This window comes from Canis lupus, chromosome 9 (genome assembly GCF_003254725.2).
Source record: "Canis lupus dingo isolate Sandy chromosome 9, ASM325472v2, whole genome shotgun sequence".
Lineage (NCBI taxonomy): Eukaryota > Metazoa > Chordata > Mammalia > Carnivora > Canidae > Canis > Canis lupus.
Genome location: NC_064251.1, coordinates 60,940,318 through 60,967,376, shown reverse-complemented (window position 1 = coordinate 60,967,376; position 27,059 = coordinate 60,940,318). Strand labels below are relative to the sequence as shown.

General features: G+C 47.5%; 2 protein-coding genes across 21 annotated transcripts in view; one reads left to right on the top strand and one right to left on the bottom strand.

Annotated features, from left to right (window-relative positions):
* RABGAP1 (RAB GTPase activating protein 1) overlaps positions 1–6,013 on the top strand; it is a 166,954-nt gene extending 160,941 nt beyond the window's left edge. For 9 of the 12 annotated variants that reach the window (XM_025475054.3, XM_049114470.1, XM_049114469.1 and 6 more), the window contains 4 exons: positions 65–148; positions 751–822; positions 2,801–2,998; positions 4,249–6,013. In XM_025475054.3, the coding sequence (XP_025330839.1) occupies positions 65–148; positions 751–822; positions 2,801–2,998; positions 4,249–4,371 (477 nt within the window). In that variant the 3' untranslated portion in view covers positions 4,372–6,013. Of the gene's footprint in view, positions 1–64; positions 149–750; positions 823–2,800; positions 2,999–3,130; positions 3,236–3,603; positions 3,750–4,248 lie in introns of all 12 variants that reach the window. The other 3 variants (XR_004818771.2, XR_004818773.2, XR_004818772.2) reach the window with 3 other exon arrangements.
* A 3,589-nt stretch (positions 6,014–9,602) lies between these two features.
* LOC112677168 (spermatid perinuclear RNA binding protein) overlaps positions 9,603–27,059 on the bottom strand; it is a 146,781-nt gene continuing 129,324 nt past the window's right edge. For 4 of the 9 annotated variants that reach the window (XM_049114472.1, XM_049114473.1, XM_049114475.1 and 1 more), the window contains one exon: positions 22,007–22,779. In XM_049114472.1, the coding sequence (XP_048970429.1) occupies positions 22,685–22,779 (95 nt within the window). In that variant the 3' untranslated portion in view covers positions 22,007–22,684. Of the gene's footprint in view, positions 9,874–13,817; positions 13,999–15,017; positions 15,163–21,779; positions 21,914–22,006; positions 22,780–24,294; positions 25,257–27,059 lie in introns of those variants that run through there. The other 5 variants (XR_007413109.1, XR_007413108.1, XR_007413107.1 and 2 more) reach the window with 5 other exon arrangements.

Below are 27,059 nucleotides of genomic sequence, written 5' to 3'. Positions count from 1 at the left end.
GCGAGTGCCAGAGCTGTATATTTTTCTTAGAACATTCACTCTTCCCTTTTTTTAATGTATGCAGTTAAAAGAAATGTGTCGTCGGGAACTCGACAAAGCAGAATCTGAGATTAAAAAAAACAGTTCTATCATTGGTGACTACAAGCAGGTGAGTGTGAACACCCTGTCAGTGGGCTGTGTACTCCGGAGGCCCTGCTTATCTGGATGCATGTGTCCCCTCCACATCTGAGTGCTTCCTGGCCCTGCGTCTCAGTGCTTCACTGATTCTCAGTGGTGACACGAGAAATGCTCACTGTCTCAGAGAACTGTCATGAGGACTCCCTAAGATCATGCCTGTAGAGAGCCTGGCATAGTGCCCAGCATGTAAATAGGCATTTAATGAAAGCCACGCGTGTTATTAAAGCCTCGTGTTCCCCTGTGGTCACATGATGTAGAACCACTTCTCTCCCTGGTGGGTTGTTTTCAGAACATAACTGCATTGGTCATATTCTTTCCCATACTCGGATCTCATGCTGGCTCGTGAGTGTGGCAAGTGTCTGTAAACTCTCGGCCATTGAGTGTGGCACTGACGGGTTCCTCAAGTCCTAGGCCACCGGATGGCCTCTGCCCATCCCTCAGACCCCTCCTCACCCTGCGCAGCTGCAGCCTATGCCGCCCGGTCCAGCTTCTACCGCCAAATTCATCCCAAGGCCAGATTCTGCACGTGATAGCATCGCTCAAGAGACTGTCATGTTATGTTTGTTTCTATAGATTTGTTCTCAATTGAGTGAAAGATTGGAGAAGCAGCAGACAGCTAATAAAGTGGAAATTGAGAAGATTTGGGTAAGTTTTCCTTTACCAAAGAGATTCTGTTCTGTACGACCTGGTTCATTGTGCTTTGCTTGGCACAACAGATTGGACAGGGGGTAGTTTATTGTGATCTCAAGACTGAGAGAAGCTGGCAGATACCTGATCAGAGGCCTGTCGTGGCCTGGCTCAGAAACTGACAGCCGCTGGTGTGCCCGTCTCCTCTGGAAGGGGGTGTGGATGAGACCCAGAGAGCTCTGGATTTAGATCTCGAAACACAATTGCCCTTTCCCATCCCCTGGATGACATGACTGTAAAAAGAGTGACCCGAGATTTGCAAATGTCAGTACAGCCGGTGATGCCTGCAGTGCCGTGCTGGGCTGATCGAGCCCTGCCAGCAGCAGATTTTGCTTGAGGTGGGAGATGCAGTGGTCAGGACCCCGTGGTCTCATTTTTCAGTCCCCACGTTCTGTAAGAGGAGGACGCTCCCCCTCTGAGCTCACTTCCTTCTGCTATAATGGATCCAAATCCAATAAAGACTTGAATTCTTTAAATTCTAGTTTTTAATTTTTAGTTTTTTGCCAATTTAGGGGCTTTTATAACTCAGTGCCTTTTTTTTTTTTTTAAGGATTTTATTTATTTGAGAGAACAAGAGAGCATGCACACAGGCAGAAGGGAGGGGTAGAGGGAGAAGCAGGCTCCCTGCTCAGATCCCAGGACCCTGAGATCATGACCTGAGCCAAAGGCAGACACCTCCCCGGCTGAGTCACCCGGGCGCCCGGGGATTGCTTTCTTTAAGCTGTACCTGGATTAGAGCACTCACCAAATGTTTCCAAGATGCATAACTTACTGAAAGATGCTTTGCTAACATATTTACAACTCAGTGGACAGAAAGGTGGGAGAGTTCTATGCTCATGGCCTTGTCCACACACCTCACCATTTACCTGGGGCAAGATGGCATCCAGCCTCTATCCTAAGTAGTGTGTTAACTTAGCAGTGTTGGTTTTTTTAATGTAATTTATCATCTGTTTCTAAAACCAGCAGTGCTCATTGCAAACGATTTGGAAAATAAGAGTAAGAAAACAAACCCTTATATTAACCACAGATAATATCACCATTATTAATACATCGGTGTATGTTCTTTTAGTGCTTATTCTGTGTTTATTGCAACTTACAAAATGTTATTCATTCTGAAAAATGCATTTTTTTCACATTTACATCTCTGAAATTGGGAGGTATTTTATGACTGATGGCCTTCTAAATGGTTTAATCAGGAGCACCTGGGTGGCTCCGTTTGTCAGGTGTCTGACTCTTGATTTTGGCCCAGGTCATGATCTCAGGATGGTAAGATCTACCCCTGTGTCACGCTCCTCCCTGGGAGTAGATCCTGCTTGGGATTCTCTCTCTCCTTCTTTCCCTCCCTTGCTTGCTCGCTCTCTCTCAAAATCAAATAAATACGTAAATAAAGTGGTTTAATTGGCGGGATACTTTCTTAGAGGAACATGGAATCAGGTTTCTCCCAGTCAGGGGCATATTATTTTGATGAGACATGGTATATATTTGTAACTATATCTTACAGACATTTCTGTGTCCTGATTGACCCAGCATTTAACTGTTTGTACCATGTCATGAAAAATTCCTCACTTTGTTGAGCTTCCTTGTATAAATACAGCAGTGTCTATTAATTTTTTATAGTAGTTGAGTAGTTTATCCCATTATTTTTCTCTTTCTGATTCTGCAGTGAAAAATCTTTGCACATAAATCTTTAGTCCTTGCATCTTCATTGTTTAACCAAGGTTCCTGAAAGTGAGAATGTTTTTATTGCTCTTAGTGCAGGATACTACATGGCTTTTCTGCTAGGGTATCTGCCAGTTTACAAAGAGAACAGAGTTTTTCAGAGGCTGTAGTGCTCAACCCAGAAGCTACCTCTTGGCTCCCCAAAAGGAGATGCCCACAGCTTCCTGCAGGGCTCGCTTCTCTTCCTTGACCCTTCACATCTGACATTCAATTTCAGCAAAAAGTGGATGACTGTGAACGCTGCCGGGAGTTTTTCAATAAAGAAGGTCGCATAAAGGGTATGAGCTCAGCTAAGGAAGTTTTAGATGAGGACACAGATGAAGAGAAGGAGACGCTCAAGAACCAGCTGAGAGAGATGGAACTGGAGCTGGCACAGACCAAGCTACAGTTGGTGGAAGCGGAGTGTAAGATTCAGGTAACAGCCCCGGGCTAGACACCCCAGAAATGAGCTTTTCTTCCCTTTGAAACTCTGACCGTAATCCTTCTGGGAAGAAGCCCGTTACTTGTTATTTACCAATGGATGTGTAATTAGTATTTGGCTTGTCAGAAGAATTGGACTTTCTCATAATGGTCCATCAAGCTTGGAATCTCTTTGGTGGAGCAGAGACATGCTTTGAAATCACCGCTGCAGCATCAGCACCTGGGACCTTGGGTTAGTACATGACCTCACATTTCAGGCCCCATCTGATAGTTTGCTTTGAAGACTAAGATAAAGTACAGAAAGGGCTCAGCACAGTGTCTGAGGACTTCTCAAATGCCAGCTCTTTGCCCCAGCTCCCATTACTTACCTAGCTTTGTGACTTGGGATATGTTACCTGATTGATCTGAGCCTCTGTTCCTGATGAAGAAATGGGGCTTACCTGGGAAACCTTTACCCTGCGTGGCCAGTTCCCTGAGCACCAATACAGGGCACTTGGTGGGCCCCAAGCACGGTTTGTGGAAGGGACCAAGTTCAGGTCTGGAGCTTAGGGCCTGGTCTCCCACGTCGCACACATTCACTGGGCATCTGCTCTTTGCCAGGCCCTGTTCTAGGTGCTGGGGTTGCAAAGCTAAGGCATGGCTTGTGCGACTGTCCAGGACAATCAGGAAAAGCCACCACCAAGGCAGCAGTATGTGAGCTGTGGTCAGAGAATGAACAAGGGTTGCAGCTGCACAAGAGAAAGAAAGTGAGCATTTCTGGTGGAGGGAGCGGTCGCTTAGCACCAGAGGGAGGAGAGGGCCTGGCCAGGAAGGAGTGTCAGGAAGGTAGGGGTGGAGGTGGGCTCTGAGCTGGCAGCAGAGCCTCCGGGTCCAGTCGTGAAACACTTCAAATGCTTTGCCTGAGAGTCTAGACTTCAAAGGTCTTTGCTGGAAATTAATGACGTGGTCTTTACTGGAGCGCTAGCCCTGTCTGCCCAGCGTGTAGTAGGTGGACAAGAGTGCGAGGTGCTCAGTCAGGAGGTTGTTTTAATAAACTGACTAGGCAAGAAATGAAGAGAACTTAACTAGGAAAGATCTCAGAACTCTAGGGATTCCAGATCCTTCTATGCCACTTGGAGACTGGGGGAATGTCCAGAGGCCTCTCAAGAGAAAAATAGGCTGAATTCTTGTCTTGGCTCAGCTCTGGGGAGGCAGCGTCATTGACACCACAGCCTGGCATGCTCATGTACATTGTTCCTTTTGCAGGACCTGGAGCATCATTTAGGCCTTGCCCTAAATGAGGTACAGGCCGCCAAGAAGACGTGGTTTAACCGAACACTGAGCTCCATAAAGACAGCAACGGGGGTTCAAGGGAAAGAGACTTGCTGAGCAAAGTGGCTGCCTCCAGACATCTTCAGAAAACACGACACCTTTTGTTGCCTTCTTTGGCCAGATGTGTGATTCTGTGATATGTCCCAGGACCAGAATGTACCTAAGTCAGATCCATAGAAGCATGTTGGTAGGTCATTGGACCAGAGCTCATGAAGCAGGCAGCCTCGGGGGTAAGGCTCTCCTAACTACTGATGCTAACAGACCTGCTGGCTGAGTGACGGCTCTGGACATGCTCTGGGAAACCATCCTCAGGGTGAGCTCCCAGCCTCCTCCTGGTGTGGGTCACCACCTCACCCAGCCCAAGGGCTGAGTTGACATTGTCAGAGTTTGGGGATCCTTCAGGCTTTTGGTTTTTTTCTAAACCTTTAATCTTTTTTTTTTTTTTTAATATACATATTATATGTATTGGTGGGAGGGTGGGCAAGGGATCAGTAACTCAAATAATTCTTATCTACTTCAGTGCCAGCATAGGGTCCTCCAGGTACACGTGGAGAAGCACTTTGTTTTAAATAGGGGTTTCCTGGTTGTAGTTGCAGCCACCTAGTTTTGTTAAACCACACGATGCACAGGTTTTGGGTTTGGCATTATTCACATTTCTGATCAATTCTATGCAACTCTCGTAGTTCCTGTTGTTCTTTAGTGTCAGCTGCCAAAACTTCACGGGGCTGGGCTGGGGACTTGACCAACGTGAGACAGGATTAATCATAACGTGGACAAATCTTATTTTGCTTCATGTGTCGCGCGCGCGCGTGTGTGTGTGTGTGTGTGTGTAAATAAATATCTTCTCCCTGTGCAACTAACTGACAGTGTTTAAATCCCAGACTAAGACTGATCTGCACAAGCTAATTCTTTGGATATCTGGGCACTTGATTTCACTCCGGGTTTGTCAAGCTCCCTTCCTCCCTGCCCTCACAAGAGCCGGGAGACGCTCCTTCACTAAAATGTTCCTAGTGTTTTTGCACAACAGGTCATACAAGTGAGAAAGACACTGCACTGTGTGTGTGTGTGTTCTTGTAAATGCCTGTGCAAGATGTATGTGCCGAGGCCCGTCCTGCTGGCTTGCAGGTCCCTCCCCTGCTCCCTCCCAGGCTGCCTGGGCCCTGGGCCCTCCCCAGAGTGTGGCTGGGTGTGGACCTCGCTGTTCAGGTGGGCTTGCAGGTTCTCACTTCAAAACTATGGAATGGAGGTTTTAGCACCTTTAAGTAAATAAATAAATAACCTAGCCTTTTAATTTATATAGCGGTATGCTGACAGGCTGGCGCCGAAGCTCTCGTCGCCTCCGCACGCAGGGTGCAGGTAGCTGTTCTAAGAGGCACTGGTCTGTGTGTAAAGATACTTGGCTTGTTTTGTATCTCTTTTCCTGGTGGCTGTCCTAGCGCTTGCTGAAGTCATCTGTGGTAAGGGAGGTGACAAGAGGCAACCCCTCCCCCACACACCCTCCACCGCTTTGTGTCTTTCTTGTTCAGTTACCGAAACAGCTGTAAGCCCATCTACAACTAGGTGCGTGGACATTGTGCTAGGGTAGTTCCAGTGTGTCAACTTTATGAATTGAAATATAAACCAGTAAAATTGTATTACTATTCCTTTTGTTGGTTTTATTTTAACAGCATATTCATTAAATATTTTGGTACAAAGAGCATCACTTTGTAGAAACCGGTGTCATCATTATGTGCACCTGCCCCCCTCCCCCACTCCCCCACAGAGAAGATTCCCCTCTGTGCTGTCAGGCAGGTGTGGGCACCAGGCACCTCCCTACTCCTGCACTCACATGTACCAAGCAGCTCCAGCGTGCCAGCTTCCCCTCCCACGAGGCTGACGCCTGCATCTCTGTGGCTAACACTGCTTACCCTCTTCAAAATAAAGTGTTGTGGTTATGGAGTGAGGCGCTATTTGTGAAGTGGCGGGTTAGAGAAGGCCTGAGGAGTTACGAGTATAGTAAGACCTTGAAAGATGAAAGCATCTTGCCCGGGCAGAGACAGGAGGTGGAATTCCGAGCCTCAAATGTGAATATGCAGGAGAAGTGCCTGGGGTCCACTTCTGCTCTGTTCAAACTTCAGGAAGAGAGGTCGGCAGGGACACATCTCATAGAAAGCTCCCTTATGGGGCAGGGGTCCTCTCCTGCACAGAGGATGCACAGGCCACCTAGCCATCTCTGTTTACCACCTCGCCCCTTCTCTGCAGCAGGAAGAGGAGCAGCCTCCCCAGCCCTGCGGTTTCCTCCCCTCCATGACCCCTCTGCCTCTGGCCGCCTCTGGCCTTAGATGGAAACGGGCTGAGACGCAGGCTGCGAAGAAGGGAAGGTGGTGAGTGGAGCCCCTGCCCAGTCTCTGTCCACTGCACTGAAGCTGGGCAAGTGCCTAGAGGGGCCTGGGCCTTGGCAGGTGCCCCGCAGAGCCCAGGACAGCAGCTCCAGGGCACATTTGGGATCCCTTTGCCATTCACAGACTGGAGAATCTACTTCTGGCCAGCGGGGGCAGGAATCCAGAAAGGCCAGCTTGCTCTAGGCTTTTCTGATCCCAAGGGTCCTGGTGTTGGGAAGTGTAGGGACTCTGCAGAAATCCTCATGTCGCAGCTGTGCCCACCCCAGAGAAAGAAGTCCATCTGCCAGTCAGCCCAGGAAACAGGAGGCCTCAGGTGATTCCAATGGGCCCTGCTCTCAGCGAGGTCCGCTCGTGCTGTGAAGACCCAGACTGAGAAACCTACTGAAACAGGTGTATGGGCTCCTGTGGGGACAGGGAGGGCTGTGTATTTGCAAGGGAGATGAAGCAGTGTGAAGCGTCTTCACCGTGACCAAGGGGTTTGCCGGGTAGAGAGGCGGCAAGATGTTTAGCCGGAAGAAGCAGTGGGTAGTTAGCACTGGATAAGGTTGAGGCCACCCAGGCCAAGCAGTTTGAAGGTCAAGGGAACGACTACAGGGTTTTAGGCCAACTTGCTTTTAAAAAGTTGGGTAAGTGCCCTGGCAGTCCTTAGGAAGAAAAGTTGCAAGAAAGATTTAGTCTAAAGAGATGAAAAAATAGGCCAGACTGGAGACAGTTCCTGGAGAGTCATCAAAACTTGGAGGGAGGGGAGGACACACAGGGAGAGAAACGGAGCTCCTGGTGTGTGGACTCGAGACAGTCAAGGAAAACATGGCTGGGATGTACCCAGGAGCCACAGATGCTCAGGACTTGTGCCGGCAGCTCTACCATAGTGTTTCAGAGCGTCACCACTACTGACCGTCCTTTGTTGTGAGGCGCTGTCCTGCGCCTACAGCTGGTTAGCAACATCCCTCACCACGTCCCACCGGTTGGCACTAGAAAGGTCTTCACATCCCCGGGTAGAACCGTCACCCCGTGTGGTGAAGCCCCGCTCTGGCAGGTTAGCTGAAGTGAGAAGAGTGGCTGAGACCGCACAGAATGGACAGACCGCCGGGGCCAGCCGGCTGCAGGCCTAGAAGTGCCATTTGAGGAGAAACGGCCACGGAGGAAGGCTGGGCCATCTGGAGGGAAAGGAGCAAGCTCTGCATCAGAGCGAGGGCAGGACCAGAAAGGGCTCACTGGATTTGGTGAAGGGGAAGCTGCTGGTGCCCAGAGCGGGAGCAGACTCAGAGGTGGGTGGGGATACTGCCGAGGGCTGTGCAGGGGGCTAGAGCATGAGGCTTTGTGCTGGAAAACTCAGATCCTGGTTCTGATAGTGGCCGCATTTCTTCCCAGACGGTGCGTGCTCAGGGCTGCTGGAAAGGTCAGTGAAAATACACAACAGGCTGGATGGACTAAGCAGGGACCACTGAACCCCAGAGCCTTGGTGGTAATTCCCAGCGGGGAGGAGACACCTTCCTCAGTCTTGCAGGACTGCTGCCACCCCGTCTGTTCTGAATTTCCAGTGTCCGTGGCAGGAGTGAAGAAAAGAAAATCCCCAGGAGCTAAAAATAAGCTGAGAACACCACTCCCAGCTCTGACTGACCCAACTGTTGTGAAAATCTGGTTCCATGCAGCATGGAGTAAGCAGGTGACACAGGTCCCTTGTGACCTGAAGAATTCTATCCTCCTCAGTCTGGTGGACATTCAGTGTTAGAGTGCTTCCCCTGCTCAGATGGGCTTGAGTCTGACCGTGGGCCCCCTCCTGACCCTTCTGGGGAGAGGGGGTCAAAAAAGATGAAGCAGGAGCAGGGATTAGGACCACAGCAGATGGAAAGCTCAGCCTTTCCCCATCTTACAGGTGAAGAGATAGGACACACAGGTTCGCGGCACAGGCCCTAGGTCTCTAACAAACACCACAGCCAGCAGGGCAGCTGTGGGTGCGTGACTTCCTAGCACTTCACTGCAGAAGGCACACATGCACACTGGTGCAGGGGGGCAAATCCAGGCTGCCAGGCTGTGACCTTGGACCCAGCACTCATCTCTCAGGTGTCCTCCTCTGTGTCCTAGGAGCTGCTGGGTGCTGTAAGCTCTTGGTCGTCTTCGTGCATACTGTTCCCTCCAGCTGTCAGATCAGGATATTCTTAGATTTGTAAGTAAAGGTGGAAGGTGGAAGGTGGAAGGTGGAAGGCTGGCTGTGCTCGCAAGATCCTGCCCTACCAGGAGCTGCCGCCACCTCCCCCTCTTCCAGGGCCCCCAGCACGAACAGTGTGCCCACCCCCCCTTTCACCTCAACAGGCTGTCCCCTGTGCTCATGATGGGCAGGGGGGCAGGGGAGCAGTGGTGGGCCCAGGCCAGCGTGCAGGGACCCCCAGTGTCTCCGTCCACCCTGTGGTGGCACTTACCTGGTGGGCAGCAGCAGGCCCGAGGCAGATCCACTGCAGGACCCTCCCGAAGGGGGAAGAGCTTCAGTTTTGGCTACAAATTGTTGTTACCATCTAGAAGTTCTATACATTTCCCGGTGAGCCTTAGTGTCCCGATGTGTCATTTGTGGGGACTGCCAGCCCTGGGGAAAGGGTGTGAGCAGAAGACTAAGGTGTGTGAAAAGCCCCCAGTGAATTCTAAGCTTTAGAATTCAGCCCTCACTCAACACCCATGACTCACCACTTGCTAGGTCACGGTGCCAGGCTCAGATTTCAGGTTCAGTAAACTTTTTGCTCCGTTAGCAGAGAAGAAACAAAGAGTTGTTAGGGACAGTAAACAGGCCTTGGCCCCTCATGCCTTTGTGTGATAGGAAGAACCTGCTGCGTGATCTGAACCAGAGTCATAGGGACCAGGAAAACGGTCCTGCACTTGACCATTTCACAAAGTGACAGTCTTCACTTAGTCCACTGCTGTTTAAGACAGAAGCTTTTATTTTTATTCATCCAAATGGGGAGAATGCAACATGTCAGGGCATTACAGACAAACTGCAGCAGCCAGACAAGAGGATCAGTCTATGGCAAAGTCCAACATAGTCAGTGCGGAAGAGCCGCAGTGTGGGTGGTGGAGTGGAAGAGAGTCCCTTTGGATGAAGGCCAGGCATCTCTGGGCGAGGCACTGGTGACTGTCCACACACGCAGGCCGCTGCTTCAACCACGCCGAAGGTTTCACGTTCAGAGTCCTACATGGGATCATTGCCCCAGAGGGGAAGGACAAGCCGTGGTGGTTGCGTTTGCCAAGGTTTTCGACATAATACACAACATAAAGTTATTGCCAAGGACTTTGCACTGCAAATTATACTATTTACACTTGTGTATTCAGAAAGAACAGTAAATAGATACAGATAGGAATTTTAAATTGATCTCTAAAAGCTACCTAGGTCATCACCAGACCAGAGTGAGACCAAGCTACAGCCAGAAGTCCAATGTCACATGTGTAACCGTGCAGTAGGGATAGGTTTTCTCCCCACAACTATACTCACTCGGCTCCTCTGCACCTCTGGAATTCCCCACCCTGGGGCTGAGGCTGAGCAGGGCCACTTACTTACTCCTTTAGGAGGGAAGCTCCTTCTCCAAAAGCCGTGGGCTCCGGTTCTAAGCTAGCTGCCTGGGGCAGGAAATGCATCCTGTAGGCCCCTCTCTGAGGGAGCTACACTGCATGGGATGCAAACCAGGGAGCATTGCCTCACTGCCCTCACCCTAGTTAGGGCTACCTCAAGGGGCTGTCCTCTCCCGAAGGTGTGGCTGGGCCCCCAGCAGCCATTCAGGCCAGCAAGCAGGCTGCTCCCTGGGTGAACGGCCTGAGCTGAGAAACACCTAGGGGAAATCCACAAGGTGAGCCTGCTGAGAGCCAGAGGAGATGAAGTCTGCCCCACGCAGGTCACCAGACAACAAGGGAGACAAACGCGGAAGACTCCCACCTCAAGCAAGTGTTCACTTTGCTTCCTCAAGCCCCTGGGAAGGAAGGGCATCGGGAGTTGGGAGCCCACACGTGAGCCAGAGACACCTGGGATTCCTGGAAGGTGCCGGAAGTAAGGCGCTCACAGGCCTTGAGGCTGCCTGTAATTAGCCTCCCTGGCTGAGTCTCTAGATATAGGCCTTCCTCTCCAAGAAAGGTAGCAAGAAACAGCAGGCCCCACACTGAGAAACCACTACAGTCAGTGAGCGAGAGAATTGGGAGATGTTGGCGTCCCCTCGACAAAGAAGGGGTGCGCTATGACCCTGCCAGCCCACGAGACACCATGCCGCTCAGGGAGGGGAGCATCTAATGGCAGCACTCCTGACCCGACAGGATAGACAGGGCAGATGAAGTATCTGGGCAGTCAGGCCAGTCCCAGCTTGGCGGGTGGCCTCATGACCTCAGGCAGGCTGACACTGTGACCCGTATCAAGGAGGGAGCCTGTCTGGAGCACTGTGTCTTGCCAGTGACCCACCAAACCAAAACTAAGCAGTGCTCAGACTGGAGAAGTCGGGGGCGGGGGGAAGGCTGGACACTTAAAATGCAACCTAACAAATCACACATGGACAAGGGTCTTCTGAGCTACCTGAAACTCCTCTGTCCCTCCCTTCATCTCTGTTAGCAACAAACGTAACTTTTCAGAACAGAAATACTTCCGTTAGAGTAAAAAAAAAAAAAAAAAAAAAAAAAAAGAACCTTCTGACCATCTGTGTCCCTAAGTAGGAGTTGTGTGCTAGGAGAGGCAAGTGCCTGGGCCCCACCGCTGACAGCCTCCCTCTGAGGCCCAAGCCACAGGGCAGGATGGAGCTGCTTGAGGCACAGCCACCCCAGGTACCATCATGCCAGCCGCCCCACCTTTGTCCTTTCCTTTCCCTGAGCCACAGACCCCTCCGGCAAACACCAGGAGTGCTCCTCAGAAACATGGCGCACCGACTGTCAGAGCACGAAAGCCCCCTCAGCCCTGGCACCAAATTCCAAGAGGCACGCCCTCCCTCCACAGAAGGCAAGCCCAAGGCTGGCATCCAACAGGCCCTGGAGGCACAGCTCCCCGAGGGCTCCCGTAACCCTTGCTGGAGTCCAGCAATGACCAGACACGGCTCCCTCAGCAGGCAGCACAGTCCCCAGGTTTTCAGTGATTTCTGGGTACCACATCCTAGCACCTTCCAAAGTCAACCTCCCGCACAAGGCCAGGCCCACCTGCCCAGGGCAGCACCCAACCCTCACCTGCTGACTGGGTCTCCAGGGGACCAGGGTGCTGGCAGTCCACATGCCTCCCCATACGTGCAAGGCTGCCAGCTGGCACCACACCTCCCAGCTGCGGGGCTACAGGCACGTGCCTCGCCTCCCACCCTGTGCCTGTTGCAGGGCTTCCATGCAGCAGTCAGGCCAGATGGTCTTTCTGCAGTCCCCAAGGGCCCTTTCCCGGTAGCTCCTGTCACTGCACGTCAAGCGCACAGCCCCCTCCTCACCAGAGGAGAACATGGGCAGCTCCCAGTCCTGGGCCCTGGCATGTCACCAATGCTCAACATACAGTGGCTCCCTTCACCTGCCTAGAAACCCCAGGGTGGGGGTGGGAGGCAGGTGTGGAAAGTAGAAAGCACTATATATATTCATAACTGTTTTCATCGCCCCAACTACATTGAGCACCTTGGGGCAGGCACCACGAGTGACTCACCTCAATCTCCCCTGCACCCGACAGAAGGCCTGGCCTCCGGCGGTCTGTGATGCACCTGAGCAGTGCTGGCTTTAGCCTGTTACACACAGGCTAAAGTCGCGTGTGGCAGTCGTGTGTGGGCTTCTTGAGAGTCCCACCCATCATCTGTGCTTCTCTGAAGTCCTGTTCTGTGCACTGGTTACATGCAGACAGGAAGTGAAGCGCTCCTGCCCTGAACTCAATTCTGAAGGAAGGGGGAGCTCATTTTTACCCTCACACAAGGCCAAAATCTAACTCTGGTTTGAGACCGAATATTTAAATGATCTTTAGGACAGACAGCAAGGGAAAAAGCCTGAAAGTCAAAAAAGTGTGCTCCCTGGCCCCCAAAGCCAATGGCCAGAAAAACCAACAAGTCTGGGCCTCTCCCTCCACTTGATTACCAACTCCAACCTAATTCTTGCCTTAAAAGTCTAGACAAAACCCAAGATACCATTTGTAATCACAGGTCTGGCCTTCCACAACCAGAGTGATGTTGCTAAAATGCATCTGTGCTCAGTTTACTGTCTGAACGCAACATCTCACTGGCTCCGCAGCACCCAGAGAATGAGGTCCATGCTCTAGCCTGGCCCTCGGCCCTTCCCAGGCCGGGCCCAACATGCTCACATGACTGTACTGTTGTTGGTGTTCACACACCCTCCTCCAGAGCAGCTTCCTTCCTAAGGCCCTCCTGATTGACACCTGAGCCTCTTCTCTCCTCGGGGCCCCATCACCTTGGACTTCCCCAAGTCCTGTTCTGCTCTGTATTTTGCTCTCACCTGTCAATGCATCCTGCCCCCTCCCAACACACACACACACACACACACACACACACACACACACAAAACCTGTGGTCCTTATGGGCCAGGACTGCCCTTTCCTCCTCAGCACTCACACAGGACAGATGCTCTCAGGAGGCCCTTGTGGGAAGGTAGATGAGCCAAGCAGCAGGTGGAAGAAGTTTCCAGTCATGAATAAACCAAGGGGTGAGGAGTCTCTACAGTCTAAGACAGGTTGGCAAAACAGGGCTCATTACCTACTGTGGGGTTACTGTTTTTTTAAAGTTTGTTGGACCAGGCCACATTTGCTTATGCACTGTTGTCTCTGGCTGCTCTTATGCTACCACAACTGAGCTGAGTAGCCATGAGAGTGAATGGTCCACAGAGCCTGGAAGATTTCCTGTTTGGCCCTTTCCAGAAAGTCTGTCAATACCAGGGCTAAGGCAGTGCTCCCATATATTTCCACATTATGACGCACACAGGTGGGATGTCTGGGATCCCAGCTGGTATAAAAAGACAAGGCTGCTTGTAGTTGGAGATATTTGACCCTGGGTTCCTAGCCACCCCAAAGGCTGAGGGATGGGTGTCTCAGGGCCCCTGTAACCTTTCACAGCTCTGACCTAAAGGTTCAGAACCACAGATGCCTCCTTAGCCTTAGTCCCCAACAGAGCTAGAGGTAAGAGGGGTGCAGAAACTCACCTGGACTCCTCTTGCTTCCTCCTGCCACTTGTTCAGTATGAAACAGGTGGCAGGCCTGAGCTAGACACAGAAATCTTACATGGTGTTTCTGCCCTCTTTCAAGTACTCTGTAAAGCCAGTCTGCAACTTCCCACAGCTAAACACCATGTTTTATAGATGCTGACTCCAGTGAGCTCCAGACCTGGCCCAGGTAAAGAAATCAAAACACTTCTTTAAAAGAAAAAAAAAAAAAAAAATAGAAGAAGAAGAAGAAGTCCACTGTACGAATTAACACCCAGTACCCGTCACTCCCCTTGACTGGCAAACCCAGCAGAGCAGACCTGTGAAAACTGGGGAAGGGAAGATGCTGACCCAGGAGCCTGCAAACCTCTCTCCACTGTCAAAGAGATACTTCCCAAAGAGCACAAGAGGGCTCATAACCCCATGCCGAGGAGGACTTGGGCCACCAAACCCCCATTTCCCAGCCTCTCCATCATTCCTTCCTGCCCAGCCTCCCTCACCTTCCCCATCTTGGCCCCAAGTGCCACTGTCCTCTCAGTTGACCTCCTGAACGGAGGCCTGGGAGACAGACGTGCTTGGGCGGGTCCCCGGCTACCCTTAATGAGTGTGTGGTTCCCTGGCCCCCTACTGGGTGCCATCAGGTCCACCCTCCCGCTCAGTCCAGGTGAGGAGCTTGGCCTATGAAGAGACACACCATTCTTGCATCTGTAGCAGCCTCTGCCTCCTGCCTCACGTCCTTCCCCATCCAGCTATCTAAATCAACCCTCTAGGATTCTCTCACCATTTTGGAAGAGGATAATCACTGAAGGGCACAATACCCAGGGTTTTCCCCCAAACGACTCCAAATTACACATCCCATTTGCCACTTCACCCTTCTGACCATCCCAGTTCCTATCAGCAAGTAACTTTGTGCTGCTCCACAAGGCTGTGCCCCTGCTGTGCACACCCTGTGCCGCCGCCCCCCACCTTCTTGGAAGCTCTCCTCACGACCCTCCCAGCAGACTCCCATCCAGCCCCTGGATCAGTCTCAAGGGAAGCCTTTGCCACTCCTGTCAGAGCCGCTCAGGTTCTCAGCCTCCTCACAGGCCTAGGTCCTGCACTGAGTGTGGGGCCTGCCAGAGTTAAAGACAACTGATCTGTTCAAGCCCCTGAGCACCTCCTCCCTCTTCCTGTGCATCCTATCTTGGTTGGCAGTTTTACCTTCTACTCAGTTGTCTAAGCTGAAAATCTGATATTTTCTCCAGCTGTTCCTTCCACACAGAGCCTGGTAAATATCAGTAGGTGACAGTGAAGGTTTCTCAATGAATCCATATTCCCAAGAGGGTAGAAACGGTCTTGGTAGTGTCTGCAAACACATCAGTGTTCTGACCAAATGTGATACCCCATGGCAGAAACTCCTCTGCACTATGCACAAACATTTGGCTTGCTTAAACACTCCTGGTACCAAGGGCCTCCTTTCTCATCACAGCAAATCTCCCAGGGGCAGCCCTGTCATCATGGGAGGCACACATTAGCCCAAATTGCCCAACTGGCTTCCTATAACTACCTTTACCCTTCTGGAGCCACACACAAGTAAATGTAACCCTTTAAAATAGCTAATGGGTAGGTCCATGATCTTCCCAGGTCTCTCCTTCACTAGCCTCAATGAATCTCATTTTGAGGGGCTTTCAGCTTCCCAGAGTTCCCCAGGTGCCACCTTCCAGAGGTTTCTCACCTCCTAAATGTCCACAATACTTCCTTTACTATAGCCTCTAAAGACATGAGGGGGGTTAGAACATTGAGCAACTTCTGAGACCACCTCCATAATGGAAGGGTCCAATAAGATCCCAGCATCAGAGCACTCAGGGCAATGTGCCATTGTGAGGGCGACCCCTTTGGTTGGAGCGCACAATGACAGGCCTAGGCAGGGACAGACAACAGAGGGCAGCCAAAACATGGATGAAGCCAAATATAAAAAGTATACTTCTAACAGCACACCACACCCCCACCAACCCTTGGGGAGGTCTCTCCAACAGCAATCACTGGTTTGCACTTGATTACAGAGTTCTGTTACAGTCCAAAGAGATGGTGTGGAAATACCCAGCTGTGCAGGTGGCAAGAGCAGCAATGTAACAGGCTGCCCCGGCCCCAGGCTAACCAGTCCATCCTCCCCCCACCCCACCCCCACCCCCACCCTCCCCCGCCCAGGGGTGAGCTCACCAAAGGTTTTCCAAAAGAGCCAGACAAAGACTAATAAACCTGACATCTGGATTTTTTCCCACATGGTGGGTGGGGGTGGGGGAGGGAAGGGGATCCTTGGTTTTTGCTTATTTTGTTTCAAACCACCCAGAAGTGTGGAGGAAAGGTACGCGGAATGCATCCCAGAGCAGAGGGGTGACCAGGCAGGCGGACGCGGGCTGCACACAGGGCTATCAGGACGCTATCAGGACAGGTGGCACAGCCACTGGCTGTTTAATTTGGGCCAAATCACTGTGGCTAAGCCTCCATTTCCTTAGCTGTAAAAGGAGATCATTTCTAGGTCTAATTCAAATCTCATCCCTAAGAAAGGACTTCTGTTAACTCCAAAAACAGTGGAAGATATGCTATTTCTTCTGTGTGGTTATGAACTCACTTATTAGGAGCTACAATGTTTTACCACAAACAAGCTTGGTGATTTGGAGGGGTGATTTGGATGAGGTCACCATCCTCATCTGCACAGTGGGAATAAGAGCTGCGTGCTGCAACTTTACCAAACTGTAGGGGCGGGGCGGGGACAGACAGCTGCCAGCTAGTGTCGCTCTCCTCACATGCAAGTCACTGGCCTGGAACTCATGCGGCCGAGTTAAAACAGTGCCTTCCTCCTACTCTACTCCAGCATCTCGGCAGCTGGCGCAGAGACAACGGCCAATTGCCAAGGGCCCTGAGGGACGGCTGTCCTTCCCTGGATGGGATTCTGCTTCCATCCCCAAGCAGAGACCCAGGGGGCAGTTCGTCAGCAAAGGAGCTGCTGACCTGGTTTGCAGGGAGACTCTGACAAGTCAGCAGGGTGGCTCACAGGCAGTAATTCAGAGACCTCAAAGCCACCCCAGCAGGGCTCTCCAAGCACAGCCCAACCTAGAGGGCTGCCTGCTTCCTCTAGGCTGGCAGCCTGTCCTGAAGCCCAGTCCAGGGAGAGTCCTGATGACTGGAACAGGCCACTGCAATGTGCCACTGCCCCCGCTCTGCTTAGCACCGGGACATCCTCCGCACACTTCAAACCTGGGCTGCCATCCCTCCAGGTCCCTCTTCCTTCTACCCCGTGAGTCAAAACCTCGCCAGGCTTTAGAGTCTGGCTCAAATCTTCTAAGGCATCCCCATCACCAATCTCAGGCCAGACAGAGCCTAGCCTCAGAAAGCATCAGCTAAATGGAAGCACAGACCTCAAATTCTCGAACAAGCTTGAAATACAAGAACTTCCTTTGTTCACACAGCCACACCTTAGTCTTCTAGCCTATCTTCCCAGTTTGTTAAACAATCTTATCCAATTGGTCTAACAGAAAATAGCCCTATTTTTAAGAGGCCAGGATATTTGGTCAAGACCAACCTCAAGTCAGAGAACCTGGCTTCCACAGGACACCCGTGAACCCAGACCCAGGGAGGGGAGGCCCAGCTGGGCCCAGCCCACTGCCTGTGCACATCCTTCCTGCCATGTGGCACTCCTCACCTTCGTCCAGATGGCACCCACAGGTGCATGCTATGGTGGAAAGAGGCTTTGGAATCGAACAGAGTGGGGCTTCGTTCCTAACTCTAGCGCTTAACTCTGAGCCTCAGTCTCTTATCTTTAAAAGAAGACCATCACCACCGAGAAGGTTGGAGAAGAATGCCTGAGTACCTGGCCCACACAAGAGAGCAATTTGAGCATTTCTTCCTTTTCTCTTTTTTCTTCTGTTCCTCCTCCTTCAATCTACTGCCCACAGCCCAAAATAGCTTAAACCTACAGCTACTATTGAATTCATTACCTGAAACATTCAGCTGACATGTAAATGCAGAGACCATTCATCCCAACCTTACAGAAGATCAAGGCAGGCAAATCTAGAAGTCTGAGAGACAGGCCCTGAGGCAGTGCAGCCAGAAGCACTGAGGAGGAGGCAGGAAGAGGGGAGACATGCTAATCAGTCTCCCCTGAGCTGTCGGGGCAGATAGCAGCAATCTTCACAAGACCACACCCCACCCCCCCCCCCAGCAGAGGCAGCACAGTTTGCAGAAATGGCAAAGTTCTGCAAAGAAGAACCAAGACTCAGCTTAGAAGGACGAAGGAATTCAGATATTAAAATGGGCTGGTCAAGGGCAAGGGGCAGGCAAGGGGGGGAGGGGCAAAAAGAGAAAAGGCCTCCTTCAAGCCTGACTCTGTGAGACGCCCATCCCACCACCAATCACAGCTGTGGGATGGGGTAACTGCTGTCAGAACTTTATACAAACAGCTCTTTGCTTTGGGGCTACAGCAAGAGAGTAGGTCTTTGGAGTTTCCCCTGGAGGCAGGGCTGTCCCTCCTCTCACTTTCCCATTGCAAACAATAAAGATTCCTGGGACCGTTAAAAGAGGGGGAAAAACAAGCCTCTTGACTATAATGCAAATCTATCTTATTTGCCTTTAAAGGTAATGCTCAATCCCTGTCTAGAGTTTTTATAAATTTAGAGCATCACAGAACTCAATCTATAACCCCCACCTAGCGGACCACCTGCCAGGACAGGGATACACTCGCCCACTCTTCCTCAGCACAGAAAGGAACAGGAAGCTGTATATTCAACCAAGGGACCCGGTCTCACCAAAAGGAAAAAAAAAAAAAAACTTTCCTTTTGCTGAAAAGAAAAAGAACTGGATGGGCAGGCCGAGGTGTTTTTTCTAAGATTAACACACAGAGGAGGCCTCATGTGGTGATGAGTGCTGATTTGTTCCAAAGTTTTGAAGGAAACTGGAAGACAGAAGCTGCAGGAATGCTATGCAGAGAAGCATCCGAGTCAGTGGCCTTCAATGCATGCTACCCAGGCTCCTCTTTCTGTGGTTTATAATAACTCGCTTTCTACTGCCAAATACTGGTGGTGAGCTCTGGATGTTGGATTCCAGGGCTAGCTGTAATCACTCACCTCTTTTTTATTAATGCACTGGTAGGAAAGTTGGAATCAGCAGCGTGATATTCTAAGCTCAGCCCTTTTGAAGTTCTAAGCACATTTAAATCCCAAAGCAAGTATTTACGAATCCCTGGCAGCAGACTGGCCAATGATTTCACCCCCACAGCAGAAACACAAGCTTTTTCAGCCAGTAGAGGCCTGTCACCACCTCTCCACACTACCTCTCTCACCAAGTGTTTTGCTTTGGGCTTCCTGTTTAGACCCCAGTTGCTAGGAGTCCTCTCGCAAAGTATGGGAGCACCCCAAACCTGTAAGTACCACTGACCCAATGCAGCTTCCCCTGAGCAGACCATGCACTCGCTTCTTGGCTACCTGGCAGCAGTCTTGCTGCCTCCTTCACACACCTTCTGTCACTTCAGCCAACTGTGGTAGGAGCTGTCAACATTTACTGAGTACTTACTGTGCACCAGGCACTCAAAAAAGCACTTTAAGTATATTAACTCATCTAATTCCCAAGCCCCAGGGGAATTTGCTGGAGGGAGAGAAATACTTTGGCCCAGATTCCCACATGGTTTCCATTCCCTATTTCTAGCTGTGCTGTAAAGCTTACATAACCTAATCTGTACTGTGGAGCTATTTTTTTTTTTTTAAATCTCCAAAGATCACTGCTTCAAGTATCAATGGAAGCTGTTAGCTCCTACCTAAAATGATAATGTGGGAAAGGATATCTATTCTTACAACTAACTCAAGTTGAATTCCTGACTTAAAACAGTCTTTCTGGAAGAGGGAATGAAGTAGGGAAGAGACTCATTCTTACATAACTACTAGCTTGTGCTCTATTAGTTACTGCAAGAGAGAAATATCAATACTGAAACTTATCTCTCCAGTAGGTACTTTCTTAACTGTGGTTGTCATTCATTTACCACCTATCTCCCTTCCAGGTCTCGGAGTGACACTGAGAAACTGATGGTCACTACATGGCATCAGATCATTGTAGTTTGCAAGGCAAATACAGCAGAACCTTTCTGGCTCTGAGGACTTTACAGAGACCCCACCCTCACTCCCCAGGATGCACTGGCCAGTGCTGAGTGGGTGGTGGTACAGGAGGCCCATTCACAGAGCAGGTTGTTTTCTGCTTTAGGAACTCTCAATTGCTAGAAATCTAACTGCTGGGGGCAGGGGTGGGGTGCACCTGCAAATCTTAGTTCATTCTCCTAACTCACAACTGAAGATTTGCCTCCACTGCAGTTATTAAAGAAATCTAATAAACAGGTAAGTTATAATTAAGGATTGATTATAAGGATAAAATCCCTCTTACTTGTCATTGAAAACATGTGGCCAGTGTTTTTTTTTTTTTTTTTTTTTTTTTTTCGTGGCCAGTGTTTAAAGCAACCACTCTGGTCTTCATTATACTATAAAAACTGCTTATAAAGGAGTGGAATATTTGTTCTTCATTTCATTCCACTCACTTACTTGGAGAGAGGTCCATGAACATAAACCAGAGTTAGTTTCAGGCTCTCAAAACTGCCAGGGAAATACTTAAAATGAGAGAATTTCCAAATGATGGCTATTTTATTATCAGAGGGCCTATATTATTGTCTATAAATAAACTACTAACCAAGTTAATTATCTTTTGACATTGCTAATGCATCATTTGTCTCTTAAGCTATGATATTTATAATCAGCCCAATTCCACCAACAATTAGACTCTCAGACTTGAAATGTTTTCACTGGGCAGAGCCTCTGTTTCACTAGTACCCAGAGAAGGACCTGGCACATAATGGGCACTTGGTTGCTCGATGAGGACTGGAATGTGCGTAGTACTAGTCAGCTAGACCTCATACAACCTTTTTATAGATGCCAAAGCCACCTTCACCGTACATACAGATTCTGTATGGGAAAAAACGTTGTTCCAGCAACCTTCAAAATTAGCAATAAAAAGAAAACTGCTTCTTAGAGACATATAAAACATAAAATTCATTTTAATCTCTATATATCATATACGGCCTCAGCACAGAACATCTAACACATATGAAATGTATTGATGGAACACACTAAATCAAGCAAACCCTTACTAAAATATTTGGCCTAACCCTCACATCTTTTAAATGAATTCCATGATGGTTGGGTAAGATGGGAAATAATCATCTAGCTACCTAACCTGGAAAAGACAGATGAATTACCTTAGGTCTATTTGGTCTCTGCAGACTGGGTATTTACCATTCTGAGTCTTGCCAAAGTTGGTTCTGCAAATAGCTTAATTACATATTTTTCCATAGTTACCTTAATATTTTGGGGTTTTTTTCATTTTCTATTGCTTTTTCTTTTTATGGCTTCTTGCTGCTGTTGTATTAGGGCATACAACACAGATCAGAAATTTTCATTTCTCAGAGAAGTTTCTCCCCTTGAGAAATTGGCACTTTGATCCTCTGCTTGTGTAACAGCTACATATATAAATGGATCCTACCAGCACTGTTACCAATCTTGCTGCTTATGAAATTCTAGCACTTTGGCCAAAAGAATGCCCTGACGTTAAAGTCTTCTCAGGTGAACTCTTCCCACCACCAAATTCTTTTATTCAAACAGGTCCGTGTGTGTAATTCACATATATGTAATATCATAAGTTTCTACATACATATACACATTTAACTTGTAAAAGTGAAATGTCTCTCTTGAATAAAAAGTAATTACAAGGGTATTAAAACAAATACTGAAAATTACTATTTTACATTTAGATCATAAAAATTTTAAAGGTAATATGATGACATAAGACCTAAGAGAGATCAAATACATCCTGTATGATTGTCATAAATGCACGTTGTGTTTATTGACTTTTAGTTAGTTTTCTCTTTAATCAGAAAATAAAAGAGCTTACCTTTGTTTACTGAGACCACAGCTTACAGTCACTAGATCTCAGCCTATTTTATACAAGTGATATGGCTACGAAGGTCCGAGGAGAACGAGAATAAAGTGAGATAAACGTGCTGAAAACTGCTTAAAAGTATTAACCTGAAATACACAGAGGGTCCAACACCAGTTTTAAAAATACATTAACGAGGTATTCCCAGCTCTTCAATTAATAACGGTGACTGACTGATTCATAATTTTCACACATTCACCCAAATTTTAAAAAAAGAAGGAAAGGCTAATAGCAGAAAAATCTATCAGTGGTTTGTTCCCAGGTTAACGATTTCAGAGAGACTACAAATGACTTGGGACTCCTTGCTGCACGCACCATGCACTGCATCTAGTCAGCATGAGGTATGTTGGGAATCTGTTGGACCAATTACCTTGCACAAGAGAGGGGGTGCTCCTGCAACCGGAAGGGACCCAAGCTGCAGGCCACATCCCTGATTGGGCACCAACCCCCATGCAAAGAATATGGCTTCAAGGAGGACCCCTATCTCTGAGAAATTATAATAGCGCTAACTGACGCAGTCAGGAATGCAACTACCCAATTTATGTGCTACAAAAGTTTAAAAACTGTCAGGAGATAGCACAGCTCACATACTGAAGTTCTACACTGGTCTGTAAACTCCCTGACAAGAGACTACGCTAGGAGGGGTTAAGTACAGATATTGCTAGGTTTCCAAAGGAAAAGTTTTAAAACAGACACCGTGGCTTTGAATAAAGTATTGCTCTTCTTTAAAATGCTCAGTCATTGCTTTCCAAAAGAAGGTGTCAGAGTGGTGTATCTGATAGCTGGAAAGCCTCAGGGGGTCACAATGCTCTTAAGACCAAAACAGAAATTGCCATTTCAAGCCAGACAACCTGATGGTTCTAGAAGTCAGAGAAGAAATCTTGAGGGCCCAAGTGAATAATAAGTGGCGCGACGCTCAGAGGCTGGCAATAGGGGCTGTCAATGAAAAAACCGCCTACAGTGGAGAAAAGAGCAGAGAAGCAACACTTGGTGTTAATGTCACAGAATTTGGTGAAGCCAAGAGCTTCATTTATATTTCTCTGCTCTTTCAGCTGTAAGTGGAATTTTCATTACAAAATGAAGGGGTGGGAAGGGCAGAAGGGGGGAGGGGGACACTTAATTCATTACAAAATTTAAACAGTTGAACTTGCATGGTTACCACTTCTAACAAAGGACTTGACAGCTCAATTATTTTAAGTAAAGCAGAGAAATGTAAAAGTTTGCAGCAACTGGGCAGGTTTACAACATGGTTAGTAACTTCCAACAAACAACAAAATTAAAAAAAAAAAAAAAGACTTGGTAGAAACCATTTGAAATGACTGCCATCATGTTGGAAAACAGCACAGCTCCCTTTTCACCATCATAGAGGGGTTAAATTATGAAGCTGAGTCAGCTACTTCAAAGAATTTTCTAAAGAGAAATCTCCAGGGAGATTCCAACTTGGAATGCAAATTTGACAATCAATTTCAAATAACAATCTGGCTGCAGCTGCCAATTAATAGTATTCCAAACACAGAGAGGACTATTGTAAATATTGAATTAATAAAAACTGGACATTACCAGCCATGCTTTTTCTTCTCAGTGATGGCTCTGTTTCATCCATAGGTCAGCAAAATGAATCAATGAAACATGACAACTCCCAGCTGCAATGGGCCCTCTGGTTTATGTCTAGCCACTAATGCACAGGATGAGAATGGTAAGTTCACAGCTATTTCTAGCAAGTGATGAGGTTTTATTAAAGTATCACCCACCACTAATAAAGACTAAAGGTCAAGGAGCAGAAGCAACAAGCCACTGTATAATAAATCCACATCTGAGAAATGACACTAACATTTGTTTTAAGTTGCCTATCTCATTCTCATTTAGTGGTCCCAAAGAAATATGGTACATAAATTTGCCTTATTTTGTGAAGCCCATTCTCACTGATGGGCACTATTTGGCTCTGAGAAACAGAATTTAAGAGGAAAGAAAGAAGCTAATTTGTACTAAAAACAAACATTTTTAAGACACAGAAACTTATAAATATCGACACGGGACCACACTGGTGCCTTCATGGGGGTGAATACCTTAATGAAACCATTACCTTCTAGTAATATCAGAGGCTCTCCAAACAAGGCGAGAATGCAGGGGAAGGCTCAGGTCTGCACCCTTTACAGGACAGCACAACGTTACCGACTGATCGTTTTTCACCAGCTTAATCAGATAAATTTTAAGAAAAACTTAAAAATAAATGCTGACCCATGGCTGAAACCTGTCACTTTTCACAGCAGCACTCAACAAGAACTGGGACAATTGAAGAGCAAGTATTTATGGGGACCCTGTTGCTGCTTTAGATTCTGATGTAATTGAAGAGGAAAAGAGACCTTTCAATGAATCCCAGAAAAATCGCTAATCTTCTATCTGCATGAAAAAAGCCAGGGAAGTGAACACAGTATCTTACAGAGTGAAGAAGGCCACAAGAACAAGAGAGGGTGATTGATTGATTAATTTATTCTCTTTTAAAACTTGGAAATTAGGAAACTAAATTAATCACATTCCTCCTTGCCCATCTCTGGGTAGTGCCATCATTTTAATAAGCAATGCTCCAATAACAGAACATACCTTTATCATGGGAATGCCCTTGTCCAGCTGTACAAAGGGCTTACAAAGTAAATAGACTGGCTTGAACTAACAATTGCCTTTTGCTTTGTTTTAGCAGTTTCCTTACAAATCAATGGGTTTCTAGGGCTAACTGATTAGTTTTCAATCCTTATAATTTGATACCAAAACATATCAAAAATAATAAGCTAAAACAATATTCAAACCCATATTTTATTGGCTTTAATTACACACTTCAATATTTACAAAGTTAAAGTTTAAAAGAAAAGTCTCTATTGTATTAAAAAAAATAACTACAGCCCAAATTCAAGTGCCCTGGGGCAAATACATATCAATCAGAGCTAAGAATCAGTGACTGCATCAGGAACCAGGCAGTACTCTGTGTTACAACAAAGCAGTTTATTTGTGATCAGTGTTTGAGACTCTATACATCCTTCACAAATTTTACATAATCTGATACTCCTCTTAAAACTTAAACTTTGAACTGCTAGACTTATTTCCCTAGAACAGAAGGGCTGGTATAAGTTATTTTCCGGAAATGAGGTACCGTTTCACAGAACTAGTTTCTTTTTTGTTGGTTTTCAAGTTTTAGAGAACTAAATTTGCATTTGTTAAAATCAAAAAGTAGGAAAGATGTTCTTTACAAATAATTTTGATCAAGTATGTGTTCAAAGAAAGCAGGATAAAAAGGCTTTTTCTCTAACATTCTGTATTGTACTGTATTTGTTGTTCAATAGGAATTAGCTTCTGTCATTTGCTAAAAGAATGAGTAGTGGGGAACAGGATATGTTGGGAATTTCATAACGGGCAACAGAACCATTCTCTTGGGTAAACCTACAGAGAAAAGAAACGGAGAGGACTCCAAATAAGTTTAATAATCCAATAAAAATTTCAGGTAAAAAAATATCTTACAGAAATCATTGATCATTAACCTTTTCCAGATTAGTCAGTCAACATGAACCATTTTGGAGGAGACCCACAAACCTCTCACAGATCTCCTATTTTGAAATTGCTAACATTTTGATAGTATTTTTAAATTAAGATGGCTGTATCACAGGATGAATGATATTCAGAAAGCAATTTCATTTGTGTGAGTGGCCATGAATTCTAAAGATCAAAAGCAATGCTACTGATTAATATTCTAAAGGGACTCTAGGAATCCATAATCATTCTCAATTTGGCACATTGTGTATTATAAGAAAAACAGGGATGACTGTCAAGACCCAAAGCACAGCTCTCTGTGCAGGTCTCAGCTCCTCAGAAAGAAGCTCCAACTGGAGCTGTGACCAGGTATTTGTCTTCTTAATGGCTACTACTGGTATTGGCATGGCAAATCTGGAAAGATTAACTACTTTCTTAATTTTGTAATGAACGAGTTCTTGTGGCCTCACAAACTTCTGCATACTCAAGCATGATTTGAAATCTGCTCTATCTCTATTCTAGTATTTAACCTATGGAGAAATCACAAAGCAGCAACAGCAGGTATTCAAGAGCACCAGATGATCAGAGGGAAATTACCCCACATGCAACAGCTTTACAAAGGCCAAAAGACATATTTACCTTACAGCCAAAATAAAGCATTGTTTTAGTAGGTTGGCATCACAGTAACATTTAAAAACCAAATCTTTTATGTGAAAAATGGGGGCATCAAATTTCACCAGCTTTGGAAGTCAGTTATATGGCACATGGAAGAGAAGAGCCTTCTGAATGAGGGCTCAGAGGCCGCAAGGTGAAAGTATAATGTTAGAGGAAAGGGAGGAACAAGAGAGAAAAATTAAAGATTGAGGAAAAACATGAATGCAGCTTAAAACCTAAAGAGAAAACTGAGCTCTAGTAAACCTATACTAAAGAACGTGAGACTTAACTATGTCTGAAAGAAAGACACAGAATTAACAATCTGCCCTAGAAGGCAGATGCTTTGGCGCTCACACAAGACATACTACAATGGGACTAGTGAGTCAAAATGTACTTGTATCAACTGCCCAGACCTAATTCACAGGAGAGATGAGGTGGTCAGGATATCCAGAAGTTGACTGCATGGTAAAGGCAAATGGCCAAAACAAAAGGAGCTAGAGAATTTGAATTTATAAGAAATTCTCAGTGAAAACAGTTTTTCGAATGCATTCTCAGTTCCTAAGTACCCCACATCTGAGAATCTGGGAAATCTGGGGAAGCCCTGAGCAAACCTGACCATTCCAGAGGAGACATTCAGGTCAAGGATGAAACCCCAGACGTGGCACTTTGCCATAGAGAAGACTCACCCCAAATGTTTGACCCTTGCAGTTTCTCCACATCTTTCCAGTCTATCTTAATGGGGAAAGTGGTAAAACAGTTCACTTTCTACTTATTTTTTACAGTTATGAAATCAAATGAAGCTTCCATTTAGCAGTGTCTTAAGGACCCATCATTTTCATCTGAACAAAAATGGAAAAGCTGATGCATGAAGAGAGAAAGCATAATGAAGGGTCCTGAGGCTCGTGTGGAGGACTAATGCCACAAGTACTAGGATATTCAAAGTCCTTCCCCGCTATGCACATGCACGCCCAGCCCAGGGTCACACCAATACACACTCACACATGCACACACATGCTCTTTTCTTCTCCAATGGCAAATATCCTGCAGATGGCTGACCTATAA